Here is a 26,669-nt window from a genome sequence, read left to right on the forward strand (position 1 = left end):
ACTGGAAGGAAAGAGGGTTGTTGATAGCTTACCCCCTCTGATTTTCCTCTGTGGTCCAAGGCAAGCTAAACTTGAGTCTGTCTTGTTTTTTAAGAAACCAGCTTTTTCTAAAGACGACATTCTTCCGATGGACTTGGGGACCTTCTATCGTGAATTTCAGAACCCCCCTCAGCTGAGCAGCCTCTCCATAGATATCGGGGCACAGTCCATGGCTGAGGACTTGGTATGGAAACCCCTTCCCCCACCCCACCTCGTCCTCTGGCCTCCTTTCCTCCTTCGATGGTCATTCCTACTCCACAGGCCTGGAAATTTCTTCCTGTTACTCCTCCATGCCCACACCTCCCATCTTCCCTGTAACAGGACGGGGACTTTTAGACCATTACCTTCCTGGAATCACACTTGAGATTTGCATTGTGCCTGGCGGTCATTATCTCAGATTTGCTTGCGCTCATTTCCTCCTTTTCTCGGCACTCTTGTCACGGCATTTCTCACACACGCCTGTTGTTGGTGCCTGATGTCTTCTGCTTGCTGATGCCACTAAGCCAGGCTGCTCCAACAGCTCTTGCCTTCCGCTGTTAAGGTTGCCAGGCAGATGACAATGGTACAGGGCAGAAGAAACAGAAGGTCCCCAGCATTGGTGTTCTTGCCCTTTCCTCGGAAAGATCGTTCCCTGGTTCTCGTGTTCAGCCAGATGTCCTGATACTGACTGTAATGACCACATCTCCGCTTAGGGTGTTTCCTATTTCCTGTCTCTGAAGGGCAGAGGAGTGCCCTGCACAGCCGCAAACTCAGGGTGCCCCATGCCACAAGATGTCAGGGTCCCTCTGCTTGAGGTGGGTATATCACCTCATGTGTCGAAATCAGAGGAATGGCTCTAGGAATAGGAATCTAGGTTTAGCTGCCCTTGATTTGCTTTAATCAGGTAAACATGCTCAGTAATAATAATACAGCAATAATGTCATTATTATTAACATTTATTGAAGCTTTCTAGGTGCCAAGCATTTTTTAAGTGCTTTACATGAATCTTCAATGACCCTAAGAGGTAGGTTTTCTTATTATCCCAGTTTACAGATGAGAAAAATGACACTGGGAGCAAATAACTTGCTGGTGGTTACACTGAGCTGGCAAAACAAGCTTTGACCCCTAAGAGTCTGGCTTCTGATTTTAGGCTTTTAACCATTGGCTCCCTGGCCTCTCATTTGAAGTTTGCCTGGAAGGAACCGGAGTCCAAAGGCTCAACGTGAGGCTGCAGCCAGTGCTGGCTGGTTGCCCCAGCCTCCCAAACCCGCCCGGGCATCTGGCCTGTCTGGGCTGCCTTGTAAGTCCTGTGGCACCAAGTATCTCGTGCCTATCAGGAAGTCTTCTGTGATGGCTGAGCTCTTCAAATGCAAATTCATCAGTGGAGACAGACCACCTGATTAGGACCAAATTTTAATTAATGGTTGATACCTGAGGGCAGTTAAACTTAACTCCTCATGGTTCTGTTTTTTTGTTTTCATTGTTCTCTCTCAACCCCATCTAACCCATCCCCTTCTCAGCTGATATAAAGATGCAGATTCCTAGGCCTCACCGTGGACCTGCCGGGTCAGAATCTCTTGGGAGTATGGCTGGGACTGCCTTGTTCATGTGCCCCCGGGGGATTCTGATGCCTGCCCAGCGCAGGCTGTGAAGAAATCATTTGTACACGTTCTGAATTTGTAGGGCTCTAAACCTACTGTGTTATTCTAATGTCAGTCTCATCTGTGCCAAAGATACTTCACGTTGAATTTCTCTGTGTCATCCCGTTGTTGGCATGGTCCTTTTCCATCTCATTGTGTGTGTGGCTGGCTTAGATTCCCTAGGCTGTTCTGTCCGCCTCCCCAGCCCCCACTAACCCCTGCTGGGCAAAGGCCCACTGGCCAGTGCCTGCTCAGTTGCTCCGCACTTTGCTCTCCAACCCAGCACTGCTGAGCCGGACTCTTTGCCATGCTCCCTTCAGCCCAGGGTGACAGCTGGCTTCAAGGCCCTACCTGAATAAGCAGCTTTTCTCTCCCCTCCCGGTACAGGACTCACTACCAGAGAAGCTGGCTGTGCACGAGAAGAATGTCCGAGAATTTGATGCCTTTGTAGAAACCCTGCAGTAAAAGTTGGTGTCCTCGAGTACCGGCAGCATCCCCTTTTTGTGGTCCCAGGAGACAGAGAGCCTCCCACTCGTCAGCTGCTCCCATCCCTTGCCCCGCTTCAAGCCAGGTGGAGGGGAGGCTGGTTCCCCCATGGGGACCCGGAAGTCCCTGCTCTTGCACTCCTGGAGACTCATGGCAGCAGTGAAGGCCAGTGGTAGCATTTGAGAGGACTCACCCTCTGACCTCCCTCTGCAGGGCCCTGTGCTTATACCGCCCTCAGCAGCTGCTTCACAAAGGCTGTCATCCCGCTCCTCCTACCGGCCCCCTGCCCCGGGTTTGCCCAGCAGCTGGCCCCTCGCCTGCCTGCCGTTGCCATCCACCGTTCGACATTCCAGCTGGTGGCCCAGAGACTGGTGTGGAGGCAGAAAGAGGAAGGAGACAGTGCTAGGAGGAGGAAGGAAGGAAGCTCTCCTTCAGGGTCTTTCTCTGTTAGTTCTGGTATCTTCTTCCCCTCTCTCTCTCCCCCTCTCTGCCCCGTGCCTGTATTTTTGGCAGTATGGCAGGCTTCCTGCCCAAGGTGATGAGAACCCTAAAGTCAGCCATTCCCACCCTTGAAGGCTGTGCCAGCCCATCCGAGCAGCCCTGGCGGCTGCCTGTGCTCAGCTACATGGAAACAGAAGCCTCCCTTTCTAGGATTCTGTCATTGGAGTCACAGCAAAGGTTCTTCTCTTTCCTCTCCCTTCCCCTGTCATTGCTCCTTGGTTATAGAACCCAGTAAATATTTATTACTTTCAGAGAAATCAGATATTTTGTAGAGAAAACATGTTTGAGGTTAGACGTTTTCACTTGGGGAAGGTTGGAGGGCCTCTTCCTGGGGCAGCGCCTCCTCCTGTAGAGGTTCCTTGGATTTAGGTTGCTGCCCTGAGGATTTCCCTTCCCATGTGTATATGGTGGGATCCAAGAATAGGGCTGGCTGAGGGCAGCAGAACCTCCCAGAATTGCTGCATTTGAACTGACATCACACTCTGCCTTGGACATGTACATATTCCTGGTGAGAACTTTGAATCTCCCAGCTTCCCCAGAGAGACTGAATCTGTTCTGGCAGCCCAGGAAGTCTTGGGTGCGAAATGTGATGACTCCCCAGAGTTGTGGCACGTGTAGTGCCCGAGGGGCGCTGTGGCCCCGGGGAAGGCCAGAGAGGCCCCTCCTCCTGGGGCATTTGTTCCTGATTCTCAGGGCTGGGTTATGGGCCTTTTCCTGCTAGGCCTAGCCACCACCTTTCTTTAACCCCAGGGTCTGTACACTGCCCTGAGGTTTATTAGTTGGATTGGTTCCTTGTTGAGAAACCAAAACTGGGCATTCAGGTGTTGTTACTTGAGTTAAGTCAAGGGCCCAGCCTCACCCACTGACCATCTGTTCCTCCCCGCCTAACTGATAGGCCCAACCCCGCTTCTCTGGCCCACCTCGGGTATTCATTGGCAGCAGCTGTTCTGCAGCAGAGCAGGTGGCCCTCAATTGCTTGTTAGCAAGTGCACGTGGCATTGTTTTCACCTACAAGGCTGATCTCAGGGCTGGGGTCAGCTCTGATGCTGCCTCAGTTGGGCTGAGCCCTGCCTCTGTGCACACATTCTCCAGTGTTTCCAGGGCTTCCCTGGTGGCGCAGTGGTTAAGAATCCGCCTGCCAATGCAGGGGACACGGGTTCGAGCCCTGGTCCGGGAAGATGCCACATGCTGCAGAGCAGCTAAGCCCGTGCGCCACAACTACTGAGCCTGTGCTCAAGGGCCCGCGAGCCGCAACTACTGAAGCCCGTGCACCTAGGGTCCGTGCTCTGCAACAAGAGAAGCCACCGCAATGAGAAGCCCGTGCACCACAACGAAGAGTAGCCCCCGCTCGCTGCAACTAGAGAAAGCCGGCACACAACAACGAAGACCCGACGCAGCCAAAAATAAATAAATAAAATTAAAAAAAAAAAAAAAAGTGTTTCCAGTAGTGGCGTCCAGCTGGCTGGCCATCCTGTCTCTGGGCCAGAGCACATCTGTGGCCTGCTAAACCAATCCAGGCTTACCCCCCAGGCCCCAGCACTGAGATGGGCGAAGGCCCTGGTAAGTTACTGATTGCCCCCCACTCCCCCACCTCATCCCAATATGTCAGCCGCTGCCCTCTTCCAAGGCCAAGCATGGAAAGGCCTGTTAGCCATTTGCCTCTTTGACGCCTAATTGTTGGCCTCTGCAGGCAGCAGCCTCTCTTCAGGACCCCATCAGTGAGAGGCCAGGGAGGCTGAGCCCTGACTTTGAGCTGAGCCTGGGAGGAGCAGAGCAACTGTCAAGGCCGGCCCTTGTCCCTCAGCCCTGTACAATGAAAGGTTTGAGCCCTCGACGGACCCGCACAGCACCCCCGGGACAGGGCTGGGACCAGTCATGTCTCCAGGTGGGAGAGCCCCTCCCGCTCCTCCAGCCTACTTTACTTGGAAATATTGAGCTATACTTTAAAATGTATTCAAGGGATTTCCAATAAACTTTTTCTGTACTTTATAGCCTCCTGTCCTGCAAGCTGTCGAAAAACCTAGCCCACTTCCTCCCACCACTGGGCAGCCCCGGGTCACCGACAGGCTCCGTGGAGGGAAGAGCGGTGCCATGTGAGGCACAGCAAGGTTTCAGAGCCATTCAGGCTGTTTGGAGTCCTGGGGCCTTGGGCTGGTCGGGAATTTTTTTTTTTTTTTTCCTGGCGGCACTGTGCAGCATGTGGGATCTTAGTTCACTGACCAGGGATCAAACCCAGGCCCCCTGCATTGGGAGTACGGAGTCTTAACCACTGGACCACCAGGGAAGTCCCAGGAAACCTCTTAGAGCCTCATTTTCCTTGGCTGTAATGTTTCCATTTCAAGGGTTGTGTGAGAGTATTCAGTGAGATAACATGTATGAAGTAGGCGTGCATGTGAGGTACGCCCATAGTAAAAACCTCAGAACGGGTAGGCCGTTATCTTCAGCTCTCTATCCTTCCTACGCAGCACAGCTCACCACTCACCCTGGGCAACAGCCTTTGGCTCAGAGGGAAAGACAAGTGACAGGTCCCTGCCATGCTTCCAGCAGAGGCCAAGCAGGGGGCGGGGGACTCCCCAGACCGCTGGGATATTTGCTGATCTGGTGTGAGGGGTTGTGGCTGAGCAAACCAGACAGAAGGGAAGGGACTGAGTGAAGTAAGTAGAAGTCCAGGTCCCATGCATGTTTGTTTAGCTGCCCTGATCTGACAAACAGCTCCTTCCTCCTGTTTCGCCTGCAGTGGCGGGAGGGAGTGGAAGGTAGAGCTGGTGTCCCAGAGGAAGAGGTGGTTCTAGAGACCGGAGACTGACAAACCCAGGCAAGTGCTGTCTTGGTTGTCTCCCATGCCCTTCAGGCCAGAAGCCACGCCCCAGGGCAGAAGAGGACTAGTTAGAAATTCTAGATTCAACCCAAACCTGGGGCTGAAAAGAATGGGCCCACCCACTGCTGCCGCTTTGGGCCCTGGGAGCCCTTGCTTGTTAGTGAACTGCATGTGACGCTGACCATGATACCTGACCACGCATCCAACTCCTGGGTCAGAAATGGTGGAAAGACTGTCGGAGTCCTCACCTTCAGGTAGGGGTCCCCCAAAAGCAAAGTGTTCAATTGCCCCTCATCTGATGGTATCCTACCCTTTTAAGCCATGTCACTACACTCTGCCCCCAGAGACCCACTGTTGCCAAGGCAGGGGTAAACTGGCTTTTGAATCACTCGGCAGAGGCCCTGCCAGGAGCCCAACCCAAGTAAACAGCTCTCCGTCTCCTGCTTCCCTGTCTTGTCATTTCTTTGGGTCACTGCCCTTCTGTTCTAAATAGTCACCCAGCTTAGAGCTGAGCAGAGCCAGGGAGACAGGCTGCCAGTGCCTTCTGTTCGAGCTACCTGGACGAAGGTCACAGTTGTGCAGGCGGACTGGCTTCCTGGAGCTTAGTGCCCGTGTTTATAACCATTGTCTTGATCCTGCAGCTTTGGCCCCGCTTCCTCATCCCCAACAAGCAATGAGGAGAAAAAAAGAACAGGCCTGCCTGAGGCCATCATAGCCTCCTGATTGCAGTCAGCAGGCAGGCAGCAGACAGCTGGAACTTGACCAGTGTGCCAAGTGGAATTCTGGCCTGCCCTCCCTGGGACAAACCATTTTAGTTTTTCAATTGTAGTGAAATACATGTAACGTAAAATTTACCACATTAACCTTTAAAGCAAAGCAAAACTGCTCGAAAGAGGAAAGCTGGATCTTTCATAGCCTCCACGTGACTAGGTGGCAGGTGGAAACAGCCAAGGCTCTCAGGCTGAGGGGCGGGGTGGGGAGGACCGGAATGGCTGGGAGATGAGGGTTCTACCCCTGGCTGCTGTACAAGGTTGGGACTATCACTTCATTCCTCTGTGAAATGACCATCGTTCTGGTTCCCACTGGGCACTCATTCTGTTATGTAGTGTATATGTTACGGTCGGCCCTCGCATCTGTGGGCTCCACACCCGAGAGTTCCCCCAACCTTGGATAGAAAAATATTTGGAAAAAAAAAATTCCAGGAAGTTCCAAAAAGCAGAACTTGAATTTGCTGCATGCTGGCAACTATTTACATGGCATTTCCATTGTATTAGGTATTATAAGTAATCTAGAGATGATGTAAAGAGAGGATGTGTGTAGGTTATGTTGCAAATACTACACCACTTGATAGAAGGGACTTGAGCATCCTTGGATTTTGGTGACGGGGTCAGGTGGCTGGAACCAGTCCCCCACACATAGGGACGACTGTGTGTCTGATCTTCAGAGAAATGAAGTAACAGTCTCGGACATGGGACCAGTTACATGACAATTACCAGTTAGAGCTGGTTGTGAGTGATGGAACTAGGATTCAAACCCTGGTCTCACTCTAAAGCTTGTGCTGTGGTCCACCACAGTCTGTTCTGTTTCGGGGAGAGAGGTCCTGGTTTTAGGATATAGCACTTGATGGCCAGTTGGAATGTATAGGTGCAAAAAGGAAGGGGACTGTTCACACTTCTAAGCCTGGAATATGGTCAGAAAGCTGGCTTCATACCGGCTCACAAGTGAGCAGGATGAGGAAGGGGTCAGATTGACTGGGGAGGGGACTTCCTGAAGCCCTATCTGCTCTTCTTCCGCAGCCATACCACACCTCCCACCCAGTTATGAGCCTCCATGCCCACTTCCTTATCAGCCAGATGGGCAGTTTTCCATCTCCATTTTTATTGAAGTATAAAAAGTGCAAAGGTGAAATACATGATTGGTGCCAAGGAAGTCATTGTGAATGTGAATACTTGATTCACTGTACAAGTCCCCCCACCCCCAGGTAAAGACCAGTTGGGGGTGGATAGGGGAGAGACCAAATAGACCCACAAGGCTCCCCAGTAAATGGGGCTCTGAGCAACACCTGATACAAAGGAAGGCAGGCAGAAATCAGAAGCCTGGGCCTGGCCTGGAGACACAGGGACTGATAGCAGCCACACCAGGCCTTGGGACTCCTGACATGCTAGTGTCCTGGGAAAAGAGCCCAGTGAGGTCAGGCCCAGGCCACACCCGGCTCGCAGATGGGGCAGGACTGGTCAATGAGGACCGCCACAGTACAGGCTCTGGCCAGGGCTACAGGAAGGTAGTTCACCAGGAAGGGACAGCTGGAAAGAGGGATATCCATCATCATCAGGGTCCAAGGGGAGGTTGCTAGAACTTACCTGGCAGGGGCCAATCTAATTAGCAAAATCTCTACCCAGCCCCTCCAGGAGTCCAAAACTGGAGGAAGGAGCCACCCCAGATCCTGAGGCACTGAATCACCCCTGGCCAGAGCAGGGACCGGTGTGACTCCACAACAGACATGCCTAAGGATCTGTCCAAGTAGGAAGGGAGGGGAGGCAAGGCATGGGGGGTGGAGTGGGCAGGGACTGGTTGTCAGTGGTCTGACCAGACACTAGGAGGCTCTCAGGGGTGAGTGGGGTGTCTATTTTGAATGGATGCTGGGACTCAGCCCTATCATCCAAGCTGCCAGTCCTGGCAGAACCAGGGGGCTAAGACACCCTGGGGGCAGTACCACTTGGGAAAGGCTGACCCAGGATGTGTGGAAGAGAAGGCAGACATAGGACTCCAGGCTGTCATTCGTTAACTGTGTAAATACCAGAGGCTGAGCCACCAGAGGGGAGGACAGGAACAGGGTGCTTGCAACCAGGCCTTCACCCAGACAGGGAGGAGTCACAGCAGGGCCAGCCCAGGCCAGCTCAGCCTTTCATTCCCCAGCAGTCGGGAAGGGGAGGACCAGCCCCAGCTACCATCCCAGCCGGCAGTGATTTTGGCATCTCCAGTTGCCAGGGGAAGAGGCAGGAGAAAGCAGGTAAGCAAGCTGTTGCTGGGCCCAGTCCTCCTGCCTGAAGAGCAAGGCCAGCTCTGCAGAGCCCGGCGGGAGCCAGGGATCCAAAGAGGCAGTGAGAGGTATAAGGCGAAGAAAAATGTCTTGTGGTTACAGCGAGGCCTCTGGGGCTGGTGAGGTGGGCTGGACAGGAGGGGAGGAGGAGCTGTCCAGTTGACTGGCTCCAGCTTCTGTCTCCAGGGGGCTCACAGCCCCTTTCTGGGCAGGAGCCCTGGGCTCCCGTAAGGCTGAAGCCAAGAGGAAGAGTCCAAACCGGGGCTATCAGAGAAGGGGGCGAGTGGGGCAGGGGCTGGGCTCAGAGCCCCTTGGAGTCAGGGCTGAAACAGCTCCCCTTGATGATCCAGGAGGAACTTGGTGAAGGTATTGATGGGATTAATGGCCTTGAGGGTGATGGCAGCATCCTTGGCCCACAGCAGGTTAGGGCCGAAGACAACAGCCAGGTTAGTGTTGGTCATCTTGTTCTGGTCACAGAGGGCAGAAATCTGTGGAAGGAATCAGGGGGCTGCAGCAGGAAGCCACAGATGCCGCCTCCCACGCCTGGCAACCACGCCCAGGAGCAGCAGCCACGGCAACTCCTCCTCCCTCTCTCCTCCAGGTAAGCGGTAGAGGCCCAGGCCGAGGTCTCACCTGCACCAGGAAGGCAGTGAGGAAACGCAGCACCAGGTAGTTCTCCTCGGGCAGCATCTGGAAGGCCTGCAGCGTGGCCTCCACTCTCTGGCTCTCATCAATGTCTATGAGGAAGGGGGGCCCAGGTCACAGGGGCCCATGGCTGGACTGGTTCGGGAAGCCCTGTCATGAGGCTAGGGGGAAGACCCAACCAGACTTTCCTTGAAGGACAGGCCAAATCTGCCTGCTCTGAGTCCAGCTGCAACCCCACCCTGCAGAAGCTGGAGAAAGGGGAGAGGGGCACTCACTGAGGAAGCCCACAACGTGGGAGTAGAGGTCAAAGGTGAGCAGGGGCTCAGGAAGCTCCCGGAGGAAGGTCTTGAGAATGACCGCTGGCAGGTGCAACTCATTGTACTGGTCAAAGTCCACAGGCAGCCCTGGGGGTGGGGAGGGGAGGAGCTGGGCCGAGCCTGGAGACCAGCAGCCAATCCGGAGGCCAAGCAGGCCCCACAGCCTGACTTCACCCTTGGCCACAAGCCTCCTCCTCCCACTGGGACAGGGGGCACAGGGTCAGGCCATCTGGGGAGTGGGGCCCCCGAGCACACACCACAGTTATTCCTCGCCTCTGAATGACCCTGAACCCAGGCTCCAGAAGCCTGACCTATGAGAAAGTAGGCCTGGGACAACCAGGCAGGAGTGAGACACATGTAATCATACCAAATGCCACAGAAAACTCACACACACACACGTGTGCGCACACACGATCTGTACTGGCCCTCTGGGCTCCGACACACCCCTGGGCCCACTCACCCATGTTGTACTTCTGTTGCACTTCCCGTACAACTTGGGTGTTGGCCGACCTCCGGAAAATCCCCTCAGTGGTGAGAGCTGGGAAACAGTGGGGCCTGGTGAGTCTCAGAGCTCTGGGGCAACGTGCAGACTCCCCACCCATTCTGTGTCTTGGGGTCCTGGTCAGGGTCAGTGTGGGTGCTGGCGCACGTGGGACCTTGCCCAGCCCTGCCCAGCGGCTTCCCGAGGGGAGAGGGCTCCCTGGCACTCACCGTGGGCCTGTAGGTAGGCAACGGTCTCCCGCAGCACGAGCGGAATGGGCTCCTGCTCTGGGTTCTTCTCCCGGAGGCTGTGGGCACAACGCAGTGACGGGTTTGCAGTCCTCCTGGTCCCCAGGTGCCAGCCCCGCCCACCTTTCGCATACTCACTGCTGCAAGGAGACCCCGAACTGCTGGTTGGGCAGAGGGGGCCGTGGTGGCATGGGCTTGGGGGCTGTCGCAGGGCTCTTCTGGGTGGATTTGAGGAAGTCATCATACCTGGGGAAGCAGCGGGGAGGGTCAGGGCCCCTACCTGGTTCTGCAGTCACTATGGCAACTCTTTTTTTCAGGCACTTACTGTGCTATCTTACATGGATAACCTCATTCAGTCCTCCCACCAACCCAGCTTTACACAGAAGTGAAGACTTTAAAGAGATTCAGTTACAGAGCTTTTCAGTGACAGATACGGGATCTGGACTTGCTCTGTCTGACCCCATGTGCTGCCCCTTACTCATCACATCTGCTTCCCCTGTGTATCCTGGCACTGTCGAGGCTGCTTCTCCCCTTGGCCGGCACATCCTACCCCCACAAACATGATATATGTGGACAGTGTGCCCGGTGGGCACACACAGCCCCCACCGCGGTCTCACTTGAGCACTTGGCGAGGGATCCCCAGTTGCTCCAGCTTCACATGCTCGCTCAGCTCACTCAGGTAATTCACATAGAAGATCTTCTGCCCAAACTTGAAGCTGCCGATGGAAGAAAGGGTATGGGTCCAGGGTAGGCCCGCTTCAGCAGGCCTCCACTTTCTCCTCAGCAGCCCACCCAGATCAGACTGAGGCCTAGCCCCAAAGTGGTCGGTCCCCAGGATGCTTGGCTTCCTCAGGTATCTGCTTCACAGTTCAAGGGGAAGCACAAGAGACGAGTGCCCCGCCCTGGGCCCACTCACCTAATGATGGGCTTGAAGAGGACGAGCAGGGTCTTGATGAACATGGTGGGGTGCACAATGTACAGAGCCTTGATGTTCTTCTTGTACCTGCAGAGGCAGAACGGGGAACTCAGGAGTGGGCATGGTAGGAGAGGCACAGAGCTAAGCTCTTAATGTACAGTTACTGATTTGATGACTCATAGTAAGCCTTTGAGGTAAGTGCCATTGTTGCCCTATTTTACAGATTAGGAAACGGGCTCAGAGAGGTTAAGTAAGATGAAAGGTCACAGAGCGAGTAAGCAGAGAAACTGGGATTTAAGCCCAGGCCATTCCAACTTGAGACTCTTTGTGTTTAGTTTACCCAGGTAGGGGGGACCCGCCTCCCCTGGCATGGAATACGTTCCTGCCCAAGCAGAGGGCAGCCCAGAACCGGCAGAGCTGCTGGCCCCCGGGCCCTGGAGCTCCTCCGAGGCCCTAACCCACTTGCGGTCAAACTCCCGGTAGGCGTCCCGGAGCCAGCTGAGGGAGGGCTTGTTGTCGCTGGTCAGGCCATGGTGCAGGTAGAGCAGCGTGTAGTCACTCTCCACATACTGGTCCAGGGTGTGCTTCAGGTATCTGTAAGAGATGAGCCCCCCTCAGGCCTGCCCTGTATGCAAATGGGGCCCCATTAAGACAGAACCAGTGCCCCAGGAATCCCCTCTCCTGCCCTGTCTGTTCTGGCTGCATCAGTCACCATGTTGGGGTGGAGGAGGAACGAGGTAGTGGCTGGGCTGCGTGGAGGAATAATAAGAACAGCAGCAGATCTCAGGTTTGAGCACTGACTAGGAGTCAGGAGACCAGGACTCTAACTGGAGCCATCTCACATACCTGCAGTAAAAATGGGAATAACATTTCACTCACAGGATTGCCCTGAGTCAACAGTAATGATGACAGTCACCATTTACCAGTATTAAGCTTAGTGTCTACCAAGCACTTTGTATGCAATATCTCGTGCCTTCCTCATTATAATGGAGGCCAATACTATCCCCTTCTTACGAGCGAGGGCAGTGAGGCTGAGAGAGGTCAAGTGCTTCTCTGAGGTCACACAGCTTGTGGTGGAGACTGGAGGTGAACTAACTCCAAGTTTCGCCTTGTTGATCATGGGACAGCTCTGCCTTTTACACTCCCAGCGCTGTCTGTAGAACACTGTGCCCACGAAAGGGGATCAGGGTGGTCAGAGGGTCCTCTCCCCTGCTCCAGTCACTGGACGTTCTGTGGACCAAAGACCCACACCTCAAGTTCCCTATGCTCACAACACAATACCTACCACCCAACACAAACACACATACGGGTGTTGGGCCCACCTGAGGTGGAGAAGTATAAATTGAGTGAACATGAATTCCAGAAAGGGAGAGGAGCCCAGTGGAAAACCCTCTCTGGTTGGCCAACAGCTCCCAGGCCCCAGCAGGAACACCACTCCAGGCTGGGAGGCTGGGCATGCAGGAATGCTAAGGGCTTCCAAGGGGAGGAGGGAAAGGAGGGGAGGAGGGAAAAGAGGAAAGGAGCCTTTTTTATTTTTTTTTAATGATTTGGAAAGCTTACAGTTATTAATTAGAAATCTGACGGCTTTTGTTTAAATTTATTTAATTAGTTAATTTATTTTTGGCTGTGTTGGGTCTTCAGTTTTGTGCGCTGGCTTTCTCTAGTTGCGGTGAGTGGGGGCTACTCTTCACTGCGGTGTGCGGGCTTCTCATTATGGGGGCTTTTCTTGTTGCGGAGCATGGGCTCTAGGCGTGCAGGCTTCAGTAGTTGTGGCTCACGGGCTCAGTAGTTGTGGCTCGTGGGCTTCAGCAGTTGTGGCACATGGGCTCAGTAGTTGTGGCTCACGGGCTCTACAGGGCAGGCTCAGTAGTTGTGGCGCACAGGCTTAGTTGCTCTGCGGCATGTGGGATCTTCCTGGACCAGGGCTCCAACCCGTGCCCCCTGCACTGGCAGGTGGATTCTTAACCACTGAGCCACCAGGGAAGCCCGGGAAGGAGCCTTGGGAAGTGCCCAAGGATGTGACTAAGTGCCCAGACACAACCTGACCTATCCCAGAGAGGCTAACCTAAACATTGGTCCATGGGTGCCAGCACTGGTGGACATGTGAGGTGTCTTATGCTGGATTTATTATCTTGATTCCCATCATTATCACTATACAGTAATTTACCCCTTACACACATTGAGCACTTTGCAGTTTGAAAAGAGCTGTCACATAAAAGAATGGCATTTTGCAACTATAAAATAGCAAAAGTTAGGGACTTCCTTGGTGGTCCAGCAGTTAAGACTCTGTGCTTCCACTGCAGGGGGCATGAGTTCGATCCCTGGTTGGGGAACTAAGATCCCGCATGCCACGCAAAAAATAAATAAAAATAAATAAATAAAATAGCAAAAGTTGTAGTGAAAATACACTCATCCTTTGATGAATGTTATGACCTTTTGGAGGTCAATAAAGTGATGTTTATCAGAAGCTATAAAATGTTCATACTCTGACCTGATAAAAATATGTCCAGGAATTTATCCCAAGGAACTAATCAAAGATGAACAGAAATGTTTTTGTAAAAGGCTGTTCATTATAGCCTGTTTTATAATGGGGGGAAAAAATGAGCAGCAAAGTAAGTGTCCAAGAACAGAATGTTGGTTAAATAAATCACAGGAGATCTATAAATAGAATACCTCACAGGATGTTTCTGCAGACAGAACCAATCTGTGAAGTTGGATGTGAGAACAGTGGTTACCCTTTGGGGTACTGCCTGGAAGAGCAAAGGGAAGTTTGTAGGTGTGGATGACATGGGTGTATTTCGTTTTTGAAAATTCATCAAGTAGTATACATAATGTGTTCACTTTTCTGGATACACATATGTCAAAATTTTTTGAAAGGATATCCTTGAAGAATGTTTAATGCTCAGAATATAAAAACATTATGTAAGATACAAAACTGACTATAGAGTTCTGTATATGTTATAGAAAAAAATGGGAAGTGAATACACTAAAATGTTAACAGTGGTTTTCTCTCTGGGTGGTGGGTTTATGGGAGACTTTATTTATTGCTGTATTTTTTCTTAATAGCTATCTACATTGTTCTACATTCTTGAAATCTGTGATACTTTACAAATGAATACAATGGCATTTCACAGGGCTCAGGAGAGACCTGACCCCAAGCACACAGCTAGTAGGAGGCAGAGTTGAAGTTTAACTGGTCTTCTGCATCCAAGCTTCAGGCACTTTCTATTTCAACCCCCCAGATCTGGCTGGACAGCTGGGAAAAGCCAGGTCTGAGATAATCTGACTGAAAATAAGATGACAGGACTGATGCATGATGAAAGCACCTCCCTGCCCGGCCAGGTGGTGGCGGGGAGATCCCACTGGGAAGGAGTGGAGGATGGACAGGATGGGTGACAGAGGGCTTCCCGAAGGAGATGAAGCCCCAGAGTGGAGGCAGCCTCGCTCAGCACGCTCTCTCCTGAAAGCTGGGTGCTTTCCCATCCACCTCCTCTGACCTCCTCCCACTCAGCCCATAATCTGGCCAGGAGTCTGTCACCTGCCTTGTCAGATGCTGTGACAATAAACCCAGAAAGGGGGACAGGTGACTCAGCCACCCTCAGGCTGGGCTTCTTGGCCTGTTCCTGGCTGGGCCACATGACGGGCCTGGAGAAGGCTCTGCCTGCCTGCACGGTGGAGGAGCAGTGGGAGGAGGGCTCAGGAGACCAGAGAGAAAGCATTCACACAAAGCTGGAGAGACTCGGGCCTGGCCCTGGCTCACAGGACTGCACGGGCTCTGCAGTCAGGCCCTCCCCTTCTGTTGCTGTAGCCCCGGACTGTCCCCACCCCCACACCAGCCCCTCCACACACACAACCATTCAGGATCCCAAAGAGCTGGTAAGGGCGGGGCAGACATTTGCAATTGCAGGAAGTGCTTTAAAGTGTCAGGAAAGGAGTGCAAGATGGAAACTGTACACACACTGAGGAGCCTCAGGAGGAAGTCAGTTATGGCTCTGCCTCCAGGGATCCCGCACCTGCTGTGGACCCAGCACTGGCCTAGTGGTGGCTCAACGATGAACACTTATCAGAACACAGTCTGTCAAACTCCTGCTTTCAATCAGCCTTTGGACTTGCATCAGATTTCTAGACCAAACAGCTATTACCTGTATTTAGCTATTAGAACCTGGATAGGTACAGAAGTTGTTGGCACCAGATTTGGCACAAAATAACACTAATTATTCATGTAAATGATGAACAACCGCAACTGCCTCAGAAGTGCACCATATCGTTATCATAATCAGTCCTCACATTTGGACAGTATTTTACTTTTCAAAGCATTTTCAAATGCAGTATCTCACTCCTATGAGGACCAAGGGCTGTATTATTATTCCCCAAGAAGAGTGAAGAAAAAGAGGTAAAGAGATGAACACACTTTCCAAGGTCACACAGATGGTTTCCAGGACTAGAAACCAGTTCTGACACCTAGCCCAGTGCTCCCAATATCCCTCAGAAGAAGAGGGGAGGCCTTGAGGGAGGTGGCTTGGTACCCCCGGGGCAGGAAGGGACAGTAAGGAAAATGGCTCCAGGCTGTAGTGGGGATCTGAGCACGGGTTCCATCACTTCCCCATGGGTACTCACCCCAGGAGCTTGCTATGGTCCAGCTGGTGGCTCGGGGGCATTCGGCAGGCACTAAACACAATGATCTTCCGCCCATACTTGTCATCTCCTAGGTGTGGAGAAAGGTGGAGCACAGTGGGTGAACAATAAGCCAAGAGAAGTCAGGTGAGGATCTGAAAGGGGCCAGGCCTGGAGACTGTACCATTTAGCGTTGGGGCCAGAGTGGCCCATGCGGACAGACCTCTGGGCAGGTGCCTGCACTCAAGGGTGTGTCACTGAAGAAAGAGGGACAGGTGGTCTCAGGGCTACAGAGTTGGGGCACAAAAAAATAACATGACTTCTTAAAAAGTCATGCCTGGCACAAACAACCCAAATGTCCATCAATGGATGGGTAGATGAAGAAAATGTGGTGTATCCATGCAATGGACTATTGGCTATAAAAAGGAATGGAGTACTGATACACGCTACATTGTGAATGAACCTTGAAAACATGATGCTAAGTGAAAGAAGCTGGACATAAAAGGCTACATATTGTTTGGTTCCATTTATATGAGCTATATAGGTAAATCTGTAACAAAAGAAAGCAAATTAGTGGTTATAGGTGCTGGGAGGAAGGGAGAATAGGGATTGATGCTTATGGTTATGGGGGTTGGTATGGGTGAAACTATGGATGAAATGGATGAAATGATGGAACTAGATAGAGGTGGTGGTTGTTCAACATTGTGAATGTACTAACTACCACCAAAGTATACACTTTAAAATGGTTAATTTTTTTTTTTTGGCTGTGTTGGGTCTTTGTTGCTGTGCACGGGCTTTCTCTGGTTGCGGTGAGCGGGGGCTACTCTTCGTTGCGGTGCGCAGGCTTCTTATTGTGGTGGCTTCTCTTGTTGCGGAGCATGGGTTCTAGGCGCGCGGGCTTCAGTAGTTGTGGCACGCAGGCTCAGTAGTTGTGGCTCGCGGACTCTAGAGCACAGGCTCAGTAGTTGTGGCACACGGGCTTAGTTGCTCCGTGGCATGTGGGATCTTCCCAGGCCAGGGCTTGAACCCGTGTCCCCTGCATTGGCAGGCGGATTCTTAACCACTGCGCCACCAGGGAAGCCCCTAAAATGGTTAATTTTATGTTATATAAATTTCACCATAACTAAGAAAACAAAAAAAGTCACACCCGCCAAAGCAACTGTTATCTTGCCATACATCATCTTAAAACTCCATACCTATTCCAGAAGCATCTCCTGTGAGCAGCCTGTATTTGAAAAACTTCTTGAAGGTACCTTCTCAGAAAGCCTGAGGCCAATGAGGAAATCAGTCTGATTACTTAACAGTCATGTCTTGTTTTTGACTACTAACAACACTTTCTGATTTTACTGCCAGAATTATTTGCCACAGTTGATTGACCTCCGGACATTTCTAAAAATCATTCCTTTCTCATTAAGGATATTCTAAAAAACATGGAGTAGAGAGGAGTTTGTAACACTTTGGGAAGGTGCTCATTTGAGTGTAACCACTGAGGGATGTCTGTCCAAAACTAGTCACTATTTCATGGTCTGACCATCTGGCTTTGTCATGAAGCTGGGGAGCTCCTGAGACATATGCCACAGCCTCCCAAGGTGAGATGCTCTTCCAGGGTCAGTGTGAACCAGGGACTCTAAGCACAGCTCGATGGGGACAAGGCCTGGTCCCCACTCCCCCATGTCCCAGGGCCCTTCCCTTTATCTTTACCCTCACACCTCTCCAGAGTCATTCTTGCCTAATCCCCACTGCTTCAGAGGCAAATAAAAAGACCACTTACACAGCCCACACAGTCTGTCCTCCTTCCACCTCTGAGGATTCAGGGATTCCCCAACAACTTGCTGAGTGTCTTCTCCATGTTAAATAAACCATGATCCTGATGATCCTTCTTGGTCAGTGAGTGACTTAACCCAGGACTCAGTGCTTTTCCAAAGTGGTTGCCAAGGCTCTGACCCTTTTCTCAAGGGCTGGGGCAAGACTCATTGGAGGGGCTGAGGAAGGCTTCTGGAATGTGGGCAGCATGGCCCCAGTCCCTGCTGGTGGCCCAGCCTGGTGCTCTGGCCTGAGCTATTGCCTCACTCCCAGCAGTCTCCCACTGTGTCCAGCCTCTGGATCAACCCCTCCAGTGATTCCATCTCCACCCAGAACACTGCCTAGTCTCTGCTGGCCCTAGCCAAAGGTCCTAGCCAGGACCCTCCAAGAATTTCCTGGGTCAGGGTCTGAGGCCTGGCCCACCAAGCCCAGAGAGAGGCTCCATTCTCCTTTCTAAACTGCCCCAGCTTCTAGCCTTGGAGAATTAGAAACATCTACCCCCCCTTGACTCTCCTGCCTTGACTCCTTTCTTCCTGAACCCCACCCCAAGCTGTATAAAAGCCCCTTAGAAAGGCTCACAGGACTTTGAGGCTTGGCCCCACCAACCCCCTCTGCAGGCTCACACCATGCACACCTTTGGCCCAGTCTGCAGCAGGTGGCTTTAGCCTCTGTCTCTCATGCCAGACAGACTTCCTCTAGGCAATTCTGCTCCCCTCCTCTAGGCTAACTCCTTTGAATCCTTAAGACTCATCCCAGGCATAATCTCCCAGAAGCCTGTGTCCCCTCCTCCTCCCCGCAGGCAGGTTAGCTGTCCCGTTTCATAGCTCCCAGCATGAACCATCACCCGTCTCTGTCACAACACTGACTCTCCTGTATAACTATTTATGTGTCTGTCTCCTCTAGTGGCTGTGAGCAGCTCAAAGACAGGGACTGTCTTGTCCATCTTTAAATGTCCAGATGGTCCAGAGCCCAGCAACGTGGCAGGTATTCAATAAACGCTGGTAGCCTGTCACAGGTCGGCATTACATGGTATGCACGGTTCTATTTCTGAGTTTGCTCACCATGTTATCTGGGATATGAGACTGCTTTGGACAGCTTCCCAAAGCCTGGGGCAGAATTTCTCCAGACTTAACAAGCAGAGAACCCTCTGCAGGTATGTCTGAGGAGGAGACGGTGTAGCTCCATCCAGCAGCAGGTCTATTTTGAAAGACCAGGTGTCACCTGTTCCCCTCCACACCCTGGACCAGATCCTGAGGTGCTGGGTTCCTTCCAGGCCAGTTGGGGGTGGCTCTGTGGCCTGCTCTGATTCACTTCCCATAGGCTTTGACAGAAGAAAGAGCAGACTGGCAGTGGGCAGGGATGAAGGGTTAGACTGCCCAGCCCACCCTCGTGGACAATCTGGAGCTTCAGAAACCCCTGGGCCTTCTATTATGAGCCTTTGGGGCGGAGGGACATCATCTGTCTACTCCCCTCTAAGCAGAGGAAACGCCCAGGGTATAGCGGAAAATGCTGGGAGGAGCATGGAGGATTCTAAAAGATTCTCTTCATCACTGCCCTCCAACAGTAAGGCAGCCCTCATTGGCCGGCAGATTTGAGGACTTAGGCAGAGCAGAAAGTCTGAGCTCACAAGGCTCTGGTATTTAAAGAGGGGTAACTGGTTAAGCAAGCAACTGAGGTGAGAGGCCAGAGGCCTGTAGTTCCACCGCTCAGCTGCCCCAGCAACTTGTAAACAGGAACTTGGGTTCTCAACCAGGTTTCCATCAATGGGCATCCACCAATGTCATGATGTTATATAAAAAATATTACAAGCACGTGCACGTGTTTTCTGGAGAAGAGGTCCACACCTTTCATATTTTCAAGGAGGACTCCTGACCAGTTTCAAGAACTGCTTCCCTGGACTGTATGCTCCTTGAAGGAGGGAATGTGCATTGTTCCTCAATGAATCCTCAATGCTGGGGACTTCCCTGGTGGTCCAGTGGTTAAGAATCCACCTTCCAACGCAGGGGATGTGGGTTCGATCCCTGGTCGGGGAACTAAGATCCCACATGCCACTGGGCAACTAAGCCCATGCGCCACAACTACTGAGCTCGCGCACCTCAACTAGAGAGCCTGCATGCCACAAACTACACAGCCCACGTGCTCTGGAGCCCATGCGCCACAACTAGAGAGAAGCCCACGCGCCTCAATGAAAGATCCCGCGTGCTTCAACTAAGACCTGACGCAGGCATAAATAAATATTAAAAAAAAAAAAATCCTCAGTGCTGAGTACTGGACTTGTTCCCAAAGTAGGTGTTTTATAAATGCATGCCAAGTAAAGTCAGGATGGGGATGGGGGACAAAGGAGGGGGCTCAGAGAGGGACTGGATGGCAAGACTCCCAGACTAGCAAAGAACAAGACATGGTCAACCCCAGGGCTTAGCCCGTCCTCTCCTCCCTGGAGTGGAGTCCCACTGCCCAAGTCCTTGAGTGGCTCGGGCATTTGCCAGCAGGCAGGGTAATGGCTCCTACAAGAAGCATGTGTATAAAGGCCTGGGAGTCCCCTCCTCATCTCAGAAGATTCAAACAGATTTACCCTGGAAAAAGAAGGGAAAGAAGGAGCTGGCAGCACTGGTGGCTCCAGAACACTGAGGGAGAGGGCTCAAAAAGGAGGCATAGCGTTTGTTGAAAGCACCAGGAAAAGACCAGCCGCCAGAGAATGAAACCTCTGCATTCCCAAGATACGGATCAGGAACTTCCCAGGGGAACCTGGGTATTAATCAGCAACAGAGCAGCTCCTCCAGCAGGCGTTCTGGGACTCGCCAGACCAGCACCCTCCCGTGACCTGAGAGCAGGCCAACCAAGGAGATGGGAGGTGGGGGGCTGGGGCACATTGGTTAAAATGTGAAATTGTCAGGAATAGTGCAAGCCAGCTGACATCATCGTTGGTGGCCAGAAATCTGCTATTTGTAGTTAGAAATTGCACATGTTACAAATAATAACCTTTTCTTTTTTTTCTTTCTGGAGGGCAGACTATTAAACCTTTACCAGCACACCACTGGAAAGAACCCATGTGGACCAGTCAGGTTTGACCGTGGAGCATGACAGCTACTGCCAGCAAGGGAGAACAGAGGCTACGGAGGAGTTGGGGACATAACACACCCTTCCTTCCAACGTGGGCTCTTTCTCTGGTTTCCAAGGCCAGGAAACTGGCCTCCCAGGAAGTCACCATAGCCTCATCAAACAACTCTTGCTCTGGCAGTGCCAATCCAAACTCTTCTCAGCAGTCAGAGAGGCACACACATGGGGGACACCCCACCAGAGGGGCCCTGAGCCAGCACTTGAGCCCGGCCATTGCTTACAGCCAGCCCCACGACCCCCATGGACAAGACCCCCCCTCCCCTGGAGCTCCTTTCCCTTTGGGCTCTGGATGTGTGGGCTCCCCACACAGTCCCCACCCTGTCAAACCTCCCATAAATCCCCTGCTATTTCCAGCTCCCAAGTACCGCCAGCTCCCAGCTCCCAGCTCCCTGGAGTGGGGCTGCAATTAAGCTGGATCCACCTGGCCTCCACCAAGAGCCCTTCTTGATCCACAGCCCAGAGAGGCCAAGCACAGAGAGCCAGGGACACACCTACACACCTACCTGGCTGGGCCCCCTCAGGCTCATCGCACCCTGGAGAGACAGAAACATATTGCAGCTCTGCTTGCAGGGGTCACCTGGTGGGGATGGGGGCAGTCTTCCCTGCTCTGCCTTGTGACTTGGTCACATAGCCAGGAGGATGTCAGCAGAGAGACTCCTTCACATCAGACATCCCCATGCCCCAGTCAGGTCCATCTCTAGGAGTGAGGAAAGTTCTGAGCCTTCAGGTGACTCTCCTGTACTCATGGCAGGACCAGGCCAAAAAAGAACTCTCAGCCTTGCTTCTGTAGGGGTGACAGAGGCCATAGCCAAGTCCTCCAATCCAGACCAGGGCAGGCATCAGGAACACAGATGTCAAGGAAACACCTTGACATTAGGAACAACCCTCTCAACTGCCCCATCCCTCCCTGAGCACAGCATTCAGGAGAGACGGAGCTCCCTGCTGCTTCCCTATGGCCGAATGCCTCCAGGGCCCCCTCAGCCAGCACCACTCAGGGTTCCAGGGGCCACAAGCTACCTGGCTCTCCTTGCCCACCCCAATGCCTCAGGGCAGGGCCGTGCTGCCATCCTTGCTTACAGCTGAAGAAGAGACAAAGGATCCTACAATTCCAATTTCTTCGTCTAGCACTAGGACCCTATAGGCAGAAACCAGGTCATCAACATCTCTGCTACCTCGGTTGCTCCTGGAGGCTTCTGGGTCCTGCATTATGAACAGGAGGGCGGGAGCTCACTGAGGCCAAGACCCAAGGGGGGCTCCGCGCTCATTCGTAGCAGGGTAGCACATCTGCAGGGAACCTGATGCTCCAGGAGTCATGTGCCTCCTAACTTCTGGAAGGAGGCTCTGCCATTCTAGACTTCCTTGGAGGTACGGTTTCCCCGGAGGGACTGGCACCTCCCTGCTCCCCAATAACTGATGGGGAAGAAAAGCTGACCTGAGGGCAAAGGGAAGGGAGTTGAATGAACACTTATTGAGGGCCAACTACGTTCTGGCTGTGGGCTAGGTCCTGATATACGTTCACCATTGTCATCCTCTCAGCAATCCTGTGAGGAAGGAATGGGCTCAGACTGCAGAGCTGGAAATCAAACCCAGGGCTTTCACAGTGCCTCCCACACGCCATCTGCCAGTGGAGATGCTGAGGTCACAGGTCAGGATGTGGTTGCAGGTGAACAGACCAAGTGGCCATCACAATCAAGTCTGTATTTTTAACGAATGACACATGGAGCCTCAATAGCCCCAGGGTCAGGGGTCAGAGCGGCCCCTCCCCTGCAGCCCCTTCCCCTAAGGCAGGAGGGCCTGGCTTCCTTAAGCCAGGGATGCAGACTGTGAGGGAAAAGGTGCAAGGCTGGGTGTGCTCACCTGCCACCTCCACAATCTGGTGCCGGGCAATGTCGTAGTAAGGGTCATCCCACTTCAGGTGTGTGACAGGTTCCGGGGAGCTGCTTTTGGAGTCATCTGAGGAACACAGCAAAATCAGGGGATCATCTGGGGGTCTGGCACAATTTTCTCCCTGAGATTCATGCTCTTTGGCCCTCCTCCCAGTAAGGCTTGTGCTCCCAGCCCCACCCTGGGGCTGGTCTGTTTGCCCACATCCTGTCCTCCTGGGGTCTTCCACAGGAAGGGGGTCTTCCCTTCTCAGGTGCTTATGGCTGCTGAGATCCAGCCGTACCCACCTGACTTGGGAAAGTCGGGCATTTCGTCTGAGGGCCAGTTCTTCTCATCAATGGAGGCTAGCTTCAGCTGGTTCAGAGCCTGGCTGGCGTCATCCAAAGTCAGGTCGTCCTGCAGCTCTGAGAGTGGGTCCATGGCCGAGCCTCTGCCCCACAGCTTCACGCTGCAGAACCTGAAGAGAACCCTGGGGGACAGGAGGGAGTTGGCAGGTCAGTGACACAATATTTTCACCCATAACTTCTACAGCAAGCCCTCCTGCTCCCACTCTTTCCTCCTCCGAGCTCCCTTGTCCCTGTTCCTCAACACTCCTCATCCCTGCCAAGAGCTCCATGTAGCTCCTCCTGGCTTTCCTGGCTCCACACTTTTCTGGCATGGTGCCAGAAAAGGCAGCTGGGGCACAGGATGGCACAACTCAGTGCCTGCCTTCAGGCCCTCCAGCTGCATAAGGAAGAGTGGTGCCAGGCCCTGCACTGCCCACCACCCAGCTGGTTCAGTCGAGCAGTCCCAACTGCAGAGGTTCAAGGGCCATGCCCCTCTCCTCCAGGGTCATAGAGCACAGAAGCTTCCCAGGCCCCAGCAGTGATGGGGAAGAGATATTGCAAGAATCTAAGGAGCACAGGGCTGCTCCAAACCCCTGCCTGAAAAAGGTCAGCTGTGGCCCTGGCTACTCCATCCGTCACTCCTGCCCCAGGGAAGATGAGGTAGCCAGAGACCATAAGACCTAAAAAAGAAAGGCCATGGCCAAGGGGCCCAGCTGGGTTTGCCCCAGGACAGGAATGAGGAGCAGGAAATGGAATCTTCCTGCCAGTCACTGTGACAATCTGGAGGCTCCCAAGCCCAATCTACTCTGGGGGGAGCTCCTGACACTAGTTTCAAGGTGGGAAAGATCAACAGACCACCTTAAGGACTGGGGGGTACAGGTGGGCAAGGAGGAAGCCCATGACACCCAGAGTCCAGAGATCCAGGAGGTGGAAAACAGAACAACAGCTGTTGCATGCGGGGAGGGAGAGGAGCCAACTCTGCAACTGGGTTTGCCCAGGTCTGGGGTGTGGCCTCATGGATGTGGCTGAGTGCAGCCTGGAGGAGGCACCTTCTGCCCTCAGCCCTAACCGGAAGCCAATCCCTCTCCCTTCACAAGCTCACCATATGTGTGAGGGCGGGAGTTTCAATTCAACCCACTCATCCAACCCCAAAGAGGCTGCTCTAAGTCCAGTGCATTCCTGCGGCCTCAAAAAATGACATATATGGTCACAGAATCAGCAGGGCAGATAAGGAGCACAGACAAGACCCAGGCGTGGGTAGGGAGAAGAGAGGAGAACTGTGGGCCCAGCTCCAGATCCTGAACACCTCTGAGCGATGTGACAACCGCCTGCGCACATCACAGCAAAGACTCCGTCCGGATGGCAAACCGGCAGCTCCCTACTTACTTACTTAGCAACAACCTAGCAACAACTACCCTGTTACCAGGGCAACCACACAGATTCAGCAGCAAAAGCTGTTTGAAGCTCCTGAGCCAAAACTGAGCCGCCAAACAGCCAGGAAAAAAACCCCAAAAAACCCCACTTATTTCTCTTCCCCTTCCTCTCCTCTGGCCTTATCTGCTACCCTTATTCACTGCTCACTACCAAAATACAAGTCCCTTACCACAAACAGAGAGAAAGACGTTCTCTATTGTTTGGGAATGCATATCTCCCAGCGAGTGCTGCTGTACCCCTCACCCCAGCTCCCCATTCCAAGCAGCCCTCAGTCTTGAGAAATCCACACCTGATTCAGCTATAAGCTCCTCCCCATATTCAACCAGGAAGCTGTGAGGGCTCCCCCAAAGGGGCCCCTGGTCAGGTAACAGGGACAGAATTTAGCTCACAGTAACCCTCCCCAGGCCTGAGCCTTCTCTCCATCCCTTCTTTTTGGTTACTGCCCAGGCACCAAGAGCTCCTTCAGCCCTGCCCACAGCAGTTCCAGAGAAGTCTTTCTGCACAGAGTGGGTGCTTGATGCAGTGAAAAAAACATGGGATGAGATACATGGAGAACTGGATTATAGTCCTGACTGAGTCGCAAAGATGCTGAGCAAGTCCTTTTCCTATCTAGGCCTAAATTTCCTCATCTACAGAAGTGAAGGCTCCTCCCAGAAATATAATTCTCCAGCATTCTAAATTACTTGTGCTGAAGTGAACAACGGGATTAGAAGGAACAGCTGGGAGTTGAAGTATGCGTGAGGGAGGGAGAGGGACACTCTCTAAAAGGGAGATGAGCTTGAACTCCACCTCTTCCAGTAACTCTTCTATTTTGTCAGTTTTTCCAGAACTGACCCCTCCCCCACCCCATAAACTCCTTTTCCAGCCCAACTAATCACAGTTGTTTCCACCTCCCAACCAGCCTAGCCTCCCTCACTACCCTCCAACCCACAGCTGTTGCCCTCTGTGAGCCCAGAAGCTCAGCTCCCACTCAGTGGGAGGGGGAGGGAAGCTAGTACAGGGCAATTGTAACATGAAGTAGTAGAAATGAAGCATCCTAGCTGCCTAAGACTCCTGTCACTTACAAGTCCTGCTCCACTCTGCAAAATAATCCTTATTGTCAGATTAGTTTTTCCCTTCTCAGTTGGTAAAATCTCTACCTTTACAATAATCTTCAAGAATCACTTTAGGGAGGCATGTTAACCTTTGGGAAGTCCTAGAGCTCTCTGAAATTCTGGAGAAATTTATGGACTTTTTCCATAAGAAAAATCAGCACATGCATGAAATCTTGCATGAAATTTTAAGGGGTTCACAGGCCCTCTTTCCCATTTAAGAAACCCTGCCTCCTCAAAATTACATCTGACACAGAGTTGATGCTCAGTCATTTGCTGAATGACTGAACAAATCAATTTGTATCCTAAAAGGGAACCAACCACCATGAACTGGATACAAATTATCTTTTCACAACAGCACCAGTGAGGTATGTATTACTAAACCCATTTTACAGTTTGAGAAGCCGAGCACCAGAAAAAGTAAGCAAGTTGCTTAGGATCATACAGCAAGGTCAAGATTTTAATCCACGTCTACCTTAAGGTGGTCGCTTTGTGCAGGTCAATCCCTCGATACTTCTCTAATGGACTGTCATTCAAGAGATTCTCAAAGTTCTGCAAAAGGGCAAAGTAAAGCTTCTCTTTTAATCTCCTCCATGGACAACTGAAATAACAACTTAAAATCGTATTCTCTGGCCTGGGGATCGCCCTCCTAGTTGGGGCTCCAGAATTGTGAAAATGCAAATCCCACAAAACAACAGCAAAACTTTTAACTACAATCATATTTGCATAGAGCTTCATGGTTTACAAAACCCGGATTGGGTGTAATTATCCCATTTCACAGATTAAGAAATAGATATGAAAGTGTGGCCTAATAAGTGGCAAAGGTGGAATACTTCCCCCAAATATCTTGGTCTTAGTTCTTCCCCAGATCGGACCAGGGAGACTTCCCCTTCCCACGAGCTTGCTCAATGACAGCGAGCGAGGAGGCCAGGAAGAAGGCAGCAAGGAAGCAAAGTCCTCTCACTTCAGACCCTCGAGGCGGGCCGAATCCCCGCAGCAGGAAGGCCAGGTTCCCAGGGCCCATTCCACCCTTGCTCCCTTCCTCGGTTCCGGTCGGATCCTCCCCATCCGGATCCCATCCCTTCCGAAGACCAGGCCAGTCCCTTTCCCTCCCCCACCACCTCCCAGGGAGACCCCGCGCCCAGCAGCTCACCGTGGTGGGGCACCGCTCCCTCTGCCACGCCTGTCAAGGACAGGCAAACATCCGGCTACGCGGTCGAATGGGAACCACCCCCTCCCTGTCGCTTCACTCCCCAGCCACTTCCGCCACACCTCCGACCTACTTCCGAC

General features: G+C 52.6%; 2 protein-coding genes across 19 annotated transcripts in view; one reads left to right on the plus strand and one right to left on the minus strand.

The window, feature by feature from the left end:
• The window catches only part of ATG13 (autophagy related 13), a 50,894-nt gene extending 46,260 nt beyond the window's left edge, over positions 1 to 4,634 (plus strand). For all 12 annotated transcript variants that reach the window (XM_032638742.1, XM_032638733.1, XM_032638738.1 and 9 more), the window contains 2 exons: positions 95 to 223; positions 2,046 to 4,634. In XM_032638742.1, coding sequence (XP_032494633.1) covers positions 95 to 223; positions 2,046 to 2,123 — 207 coding nt within the window. In that variant the 3' untranslated portion in view covers positions 2,124 to 4,634. The remainder of the gene's footprint in view (positions 1 to 94; positions 224 to 2,045) is intronic.
• Positions 4,635 to 7,319: 2,685 nt separating this feature from the next.
• Positions 7,320 to 26,663, minus strand: ARHGAP1 (Rho GTPase activating protein 1). Of its 7 annotated transcripts, XR_004350927.1 has the most exons (15): positions 26,533 to 26,645; positions 25,855 to 25,931; positions 22,816 to 22,997; positions 22,502 to 22,597; positions 15,728 to 15,815; positions 11,573 to 11,704; positions 11,111 to 11,197; positions 10,812 to 10,910; positions 10,333 to 10,440; positions 10,177 to 10,253; positions 9,926 to 10,003; positions 9,424 to 9,552; positions 9,137 to 9,240; positions 7,672 to 8,991; positions 7,320 to 7,559 (listed from the first exon to the last, which is right to left on the minus strand). XR_004350927.1 is itself a non-coding variant. In XM_032638730.1 (14 exons), exons 3-14 carry the CDS (start codon positions 22,946 to 22,948, stop codon positions 8,821 to 8,823), a joined length of 1,302 nt encoding a protein of 433 aa, XP_032494621.1. In that variant the 5' UTR covers positions 22,949 to 22,997; positions 25,855 to 25,931; positions 26,533 to 26,645; the 3' UTR covers positions 7,320 to 8,820. The 7 variants fall into 7 exon arrangements, 5 of the variants coding, with proteins under 5 accessions (XP_032494621.1, XP_032494620.1, XP_032494622.1 ...); XR_004350928.1 differs by lacking the exon at positions 25,855 to 25,931 and having other exon boundaries at positions 26,533 to 26,663; XM_032638730.1 differs by having other exon boundaries at positions 7,320 to 8,991.
• Positions 26,664 to 26,669: the final 6 nt, after the last annotated feature.

The sequence above is a fragment of the Phocoena sinus genome, chromosome 8 (assembly GCF_008692025.1).
Source record: "Phocoena sinus isolate mPhoSin1 chromosome 8, mPhoSin1.pri, whole genome shotgun sequence".
In the NCBI taxonomy this organism is placed as follows: domain Eukaryota; kingdom Metazoa; phylum Chordata; class Mammalia; order Artiodactyla; family Phocoenidae; genus Phocoena; species Phocoena sinus.